The sequence below is a fragment of the Oryza sativa genome, chromosome 1, assembly GCF_034140825.1.
Source record: "Oryza sativa Japonica Group chromosome 1, ASM3414082v1".
Classification (NCBI taxonomy): domain Eukaryota; kingdom Viridiplantae; phylum Streptophyta; class Magnoliopsida; order Poales; family Poaceae; genus Oryza; species Oryza sativa.
In genome coordinates this window covers 35,911,214-35,918,010 of record NC_089035.1, presented here as the reverse complement: position 1 = coordinate 35,918,010, position 6,797 = coordinate 35,911,214, and the positions used below count along the sequence as shown (strand labels likewise).

General features: G+C 58.2%; 1 protein-coding gene across 1 annotated transcript; it reads left to right on the top strand.

Moving 5' to 3' along the window:
* The first annotated feature begins 487 nt into the window (after positions 1-487).
* LOC136355501 (uncharacterized) lies at positions 488-1,597 on the top strand. Its single transcript, XM_066308147.1, has 2 exons — positions 488-1,354; positions 1,490-1,597. Exons 1-2 carry the CDS (start codon positions 488-490, stop codon positions 1,595-1,597), a joined length of 975 nt encoding a protein of 324 aa, XP_066164244.1.
* The last annotated feature ends 5,200 nt before the right edge of the window (positions 1,598-6,797 follow it).

Below are 6,797 nucleotides of genomic sequence, written 5' to 3'. Positions count from 1 at the left end.
CACTCCCTCGGGCGGCCCTCAGGCGACATCCTCCGAGGCGGCTCGCGACGAGGCCGCGGGCGCGTCGCCTGGGCCTACCTCACCGGGCGACGCCCAGGACCAAACGGGCCCGGGGGACATCCCCGAGCTCAGCGTATCCTCCGGGGGGCCAAGCCGCGTCGCTTTTTCTCCAAGGCGGCTTTTCTCCTCCTCTTCCATCGCCCCGGTGAGCGCCGAGCCCATTATGCAGGCCTTGGCCGCCGCAAACACCGCGGTACTAGACGGATTTAGCGCCCAGGTGGAGGCCTTGCGAGCGGAACGAGCGGAGCTCGAGGCCGCATGGGCGCGCGTCGAGGAGGGGCGGCGCTCGGTGGACGCCATGGTGGAGGTGGGCCGTAAGGCTCACCGCCGCCACATCTCGGAGCTCGAAGCCCGCAAGGCGGCGCTGGCGGAGATCGCCCGGGAGGTGGAGGAGGAGCGAGAGGCCGCCCTCGTCGCCACCACCGCGATGGTCGAGGCGCAAGACACCCTCCGTCTTCAGCACGCAAGCTGGGAGGCGGAGCTGAAGAGCAAGCTCGACGCCGCCCAAGGGGTTCTCGACTCCGCTGCCGCCCGAGAGCGGCGGGCAACGGAAGCCGAAGCGGCGTCCCGGCGGCGCGAGGAGGCCCTTGAGGCCCGTGCCATGGCGCTGGAAGAACATGCCGGCGCCGTGGAGAGGGGCTTGATGGACCGTGAGGCCGCCACTGCTCTCCGGGAGGCGACGCTGGCGGCGCACGAGGCCGCCTGCGCCGAGGAGGAGTCCGCGCTCCGCCTTCGCGAGGATGCACTCGCCGAGCGGGAGCGGGCTCTCGAGGAGGCCGAGGCCACGACGCGACGGCTGGCGGACAGCCTCTCCCTCCGCGAGGCGGCGCAAGAGGAGCAGGCGCGCCGCAACCTTGAAAGCGTCCGCGCCGAGAGAACCGCGCTGGAGCAGCGGGCTGCCAACCTCGAGGCACGGGAGAAAGAGCTGGCCGCGGGGGCGCGCATCGGTGGGGCGGCTGCGGGCGAAAGCGACTTAGCCGCTCGCCTCGCGGCTGCCGAACACACCGTCGCCGACATGCAGCGCGCGCTGGACTCTTCCACCGGGGAGGTCGAGGCCCTTCGCTTGGCGGGCGAGATTGGGCCCGGCATGCTTTGGGACGCGGTCTCCCGCATGAAGCGCGCCGGTCGGCAAGCAGGCCTCTGGGGAGGCCAGACGACGGTGCCCCCCACCAATCTGGAAGGCCTCGCTCCGCACCTCAACAGGATGGCTTGGGTTCTCGAGCGACTCCCCGAGGAGCTCGAGAAGACCATTAAGGCATCCTCGAGGGACCTCGCCCGGGGGGCGGTCGAACTCGTGCTGGCGAGTTACCAGGCCCGGGATCCCAACTTCTCCCCATGGATGGCGCTGGAGGAGTTCCCTCCCGGGACCGAGGACGAGGCGCGCGCGCGGGTCGGGGATGCTGCTGACCACATCGTCAACGGCTTCGAGGGCTCAGCCCCTCGGCTCGCGTTCGCCCCCAGCTCCGACGAGGAAGGCGACACCAGCAGCGAGGACGGCGGTGGCGACGAGGCCGGCGACCCGGGCGCATATGAATGAGCCCCCAGGCCCCCGCCACTCTTAACTTTTTTTTCTTGTTCTTTCTTCTAAGGCCTTCATGCCTCTTTTTTGTACAATCTGACTTAATCTGCAATGAGAAATGATGAAAAATTTTTGTGTTAATTTTATTTTGCTATATATATGAGTTGAGGATGATCTGTGCCATGGTCCTTTTGCGCCTTAGCTTGAAATAAGGGCTCACGCCCAAGTCCCGGTCCTCGAATGGCTCGGGTCGGGGCTAGTGCCTGGGGAGATCCGCATGTCGAGACTGGCCAGGCCGGGAACGTGGTGACCGAGGGGTATGGGTGACCCGATTGTGGGTTTTTGCCGATCCCCCCCCGGAGTTCACCACGCCCCGGGGCACGGCTCGGTTCTGGGCCCCGTTTGGCGATTTTAGCTGACCGAACCGAGCCCCCGAGGACAAGGTTGAGCACGAGTGACATTATTTCAAGTCAAGATTCTTCAAAAGGAAAAAACGGCACAGACACAACCTTTAGGAAATTGAAACTGCTTCTATTGAAATGCTGAAAGGAATATATGTGCATGTGTGGTAGCCCCCGGCTAACCCTGCACACCCGAGGGGGGGGTGCGGGGTTAGCCCGAGCCAAAACCTGACACCCGACCCCCCCCTTCAGGGGTAGAAGCGACGAAGGTGTTCGATGTTCCACGGGTTTGGCAGCTCCGTGCCGTCGCCCGTGGCCAGCCGTACCGAGCCCGGCCGGGGGACACCGATCACTCGATACGGACCCTCCCACATCGGTGAGAGTTTGCTCAATCCAGCACGCGTTTGGACGCGGCGTAGGACGAGGTCGTCGACGCAGAGTGATCGGGCCCGGACGTGGCGCTGATGGTAGCGCCGCAGGCTCTGCTGGTAGCGCGCAGCTCGGAGGGCCGCGCGCCGCCTTCGCTCTTCCAAGTAGTCGAGGTCATCTCTACGAAGCTGATCTTGATCAGCCTCGCAGTACATGGTGGCCCGAGGAGACCTCAGGGTGAGCTCAGATGGGAGAACCGCTTCTGCGCCGTAGACGAGGAAGAAAGGCGTTTCCCCGGTCGCTCGGCTTGGTGTGGTTCGGTTCGCCCAGAGCACCGCTGGCAACTCCTCGATCCATGAATCGCCGTGCTTCTTGAGAATATTGAAGGTCTTGGTTTTAAGGCCTTTGAGGATTTCTGCATTGGCGCGCTCCACTTGGCCATTGCTTCTGGGGTGGGCAGGTGAGGCGAAGCAGAGCTTGATGCCCATGTCTTCGCAGTAGTCGCCGAAGAGCTCACTAGTGAATTGGGTGCCATTATCCGTAATAATACGGTTAGGCACTCCAAAACGGGCCGTGATGCCCTTAATAAATTTAAGAGCAGAGTGCTTATCGATCTTGACAACCGGATAAGCCTCGGGCCACTTAGTGAACTTGTCGATCGCAACATACAGATACTCAAACCCGCCCGGGGCCCGTTTGAACGGTCCCAGGATATCAAGCCCCCAGACAGCAAATGGCCATGACAGTGGTATGATCTGCAGGGCCTGGGCCGGCTGATGAATTTGCTTGGCGTGGAACTGACACGCTCTGCATCGCCGGACCAGATCGACTGCGTCATTGAGAGCTGTCGGCCAATAAAATCCTTGACGAAAGGCCTTGCCAACCAGGGTGCGCGAGGCAGAATGGGCTCCGCACTCGCCCTCATGGATGTCAGCAAGAAGCTCAACGCCTTGTTCCTGTGGAATGCACTTCAGGAGGATTCCATTAGCCGCGCGCCGATAGAGGGTGTCACGACCGGAAATCACCCAACAGGCGTTCCTGACGTGCGTGTATTATTCCTTGTCCCAGGAGGCAAGGTACACCAAAAGTTGATACAATTCAGAGTTTAACAAGCGGAAGCGTAAATATAATTATTACATGGGCAACGAAGGCCCAGCACACTCAAAGACAACGAAAAACAGCGGAAGACTAGGGCGACGACCACAGGCACTTGACGGCAGGCACGAGCTAGACACCGAAGCCTTCATCTTCAGGGAACTCCTCATCTGGGCTTGGGAAAATTAAGCAAGACTGAGTACAACCACCGTACTCAACAAGACACACCCACAAATGCAAAATAAATGCAAGGGAGTACAAGGGAATTATAACATAAGGGGTTAGAGTTGCAGTAAACAGCATTTAAAGGAATTTAGTTGCTCAAAGCTAGTTGTAAACACGATCCTAGAACTAAACAATGTTATTAATCAAGGCCGTGAACCCACACGAACCTGCCTTAACCCAAGGCCTATGATGATTCAGACCGAACTGGCAACCCGACCCTGGGTCCCAGCTCGTCCTAAGCCAACCCAGGCCAACCATTCCACATTTTAGTTGTTGAGCAAATTTTAAGAATTATAACACTGACTTGGGTACATTGCTAGGCTTGCCCATATCCGAGGGCTCGACTATTCGAATAGATTTACTCTGATCAGAGGTGTACATCTTTACCCACAAGACACATCTTCCTCACGTGTAACCACGTGCCACATACCACCACGGTATACAGACGAAAGACGTGACATAGTTTCCAACCCATCCTAGCCTTAGACAAGAGTACCGACCCAATTCCGCCTACGGCCGGGACCCCCGGGACAGGCAGACGGAACTGAGCCCCTGGCATTGGGCACCAACCCTCCGCCGTATGACATCTCGACTACCGGGCCGCAGCTCGTGTAGCCTTCATTTGCCCTGGAGAATGTCCATCGACCCCCGACTTCATCCATCTCCAATCCGTGTACTTTTGTTTATGACTAGACTGAGCCACAAACTAAGCCTTACCCATTAGACATGTGGAAGTACGGTAGTGCTTTGCAACAGAGGCCCGAGCTTTAGTCCTTATAGTGGCCGGGGTGCTACTTCCCACAACTGGCATGCACCCAAACCCCACCGAAAACAGGTTTTAGGGGTTTTGAAAGAGGAAGAGAGGTGTGTGTCCAATTCCAACATAAGCCAACCATTCCATGGTGTCCAAATGATATGAGAATTTCCCAAGTCTAGAGTTGTAAAACCACCTAATGTTGCCTAATTAACTTGCGAAGCATCTACCTAGAATTATACTAGTGGTACTATGAGTAGAGAGTGTCCACTAGTTGGGGTTTTGTTTGTCTAGGGTGAACAAGGTAATAATAATAACAATAACAATAATAATATGGTCATAACAAAGGTAAATAGGCATGGCTAAATAAAACAGTGATAACGCGGGAATTTAAATAAAGCGATAATGCAATAATTTAAATCAACATAATTTTATAAACTGGGATTCAATATGATCAAGATGATGTGTCTTGCCTTGCTCGTTTTCCCAATCGACGGCTTCGACTTCAACGAAGAGCGGATCTTCCGAAGCTGCAGCGTCTACACGACCGACGGAAAAGAAAAAGGCTTTAACACTAAATAACTCCACATAACAGCAGAAACAAAGCACAAAAATGGGTTCTTTACATCTTAAGGAAAAATTAGAGACTTGAACGGTCCAATTCCGAGTTCAAATGGCCAAGATATGGCCATTTGAAGTTTATATGCTCTTTAAATGGATATTTGCGAATTTCTTCATTTAATTTTCAATTAAAAATCATGTTTATTGCGTCAGCCGAGGGGCGGGCGCGCGGACCGGGTCCACGGGAAGTGGGGCCCACGCGTCAGCCGCTCGGTCCACGGTGGACCGGGCGCACGCGGCTGGCGGCGGTCGGCGCCGTGGGTCCCGCGCGTCAGCCGCACCCGCGGGCGCGGGCGGCTGACGGCCGGGCCCACTTGGCAGCCGCGAGGGCGCGCCCGAGGGCGGCCTCGCCGGCGCGGCCGACGGGAGCGGCGCGCACCAGCGCCCCGATGGTCGCCGCCGGCGACCAACGGCGCGGCGGAGTGGCACCCGAGAGAGAGGAGGGAAGGGGGAAGGCGAACGGCGGTCTTCGGCTCACCCCGAGACAACGGCGACGACGAGAACGGCGGACGGAGAGGAAGAAGGTGGCGGCGCGGCTCGGGATGACGACGACGACGGTGCTCCGGCGGTCGGCGGACGAAGCGGAGCGGCGGACGGGGTCGGCGGCGATGCGGCGATGCCGAAGGAGGGGTCGCCGAGCCGGGAGGAAGAGCGGAGCGACGGCGGCGGCGAACCGACGGTCGACGGCGACGGCGGAGAGAGAGGAGCACGGCGCTAGCACGATTCCGACGGCGAGAGCGAGCGGCGAACGGCGGAAACGGAGGAGGAGAGCACGGGCAACGTTTTTATAGCGACGAGAGAGGGAGAGCGCGGCCGGGGAGAGAGGAAACGGCGCGCGGAAATCTCGGCCGCCATAGATGCGCCGGCGAACTTCGCGGGATTGATTCGAACGAATCCGAGGGAGAGAGAGAGGGGAAAGAGGGGGAAACGGGGGAGGAGATCGCGGGGAGTAAATCCCCCCTCTTGATTGCACGCGGAGTGGACGGGAGCGGCGGGATTCGCGGCGGCGGCGGCGCTAGGGCACGGACGCGGCGGCGGGCGCGGCGCGGGGTTGGGGATGACAGGTGGGACCCACCCGTCAGCGAGAGTGGCGGGCGGGCCCGCCTGTCAGCGGCGCGCGCGCGCGCGGGGAGCCGATGGGCCGGGGGGAGAGAGAGAGAGAGAGGGAGGGAATGGGCCGAGCCGGCCCAAGAGGGAAAAGGGGGGGGGGAACAGACTTCTTTTTAGGGTTTTTCTTTTTATAAACCTTTTTAACTTTGTTTATTTCTTTTCAATTATTATTTGTGCTCTGAAAATTCCACTAAAATTTATTTAAGCATTTTAGGCTTTTAGGAAATATACAAAAATCCTCCAAGCCTCATTTGACTTTTATCTTTGCACATTTTAATTGTTGGAGGCTTTCACATTGAATTTTACTTATTCTTTTGCACAATTTTGAGGATAGATTTTAGAGTCGATTTGGGACGCGACAAACCTACCCCCCTTAAACGGAATCTCGACCCCGAGATTCGGAAGAACTGGCGAAGAGACCGGGATGGGCTGCCTTCAGCTCGTCTTCGCGCTCCCAAGTAGCTTCTTCTTCGGCGTGGTTGCTCCACTGAACCTTGCAAAAACGGATTACCCGGTTCCTGGTCCTGCGCTCCATGGTGTCCAGGATTTTCACTGGCCTCTCCACATAGGTCAAGTCTTCGCGAACTTCAATTTGCTCTGAGTCGGCCTGCTCGGATGGCACTCGAAGACATTTCTTGAGTTG

What these genes read in the sequence shown, in the direction of transcription:
- LOC136355501 (XM_066308147.1), top strand. Translation starts at nt 488, where the DNA reads ATGGTCGAGGCGCAAGACACCCTCCGTCTTCAGCACGCAAGCTGGGAG. An exon ending in CCCGGGGGGCGGTCGAACTC is followed by an intron (nt 1,355 to 1,489) that starts GTGCTGGCGAGT and finishes AACGGCTTCGAG; the next exon opens with GGCTCAGCCCCTCGGCTCGC.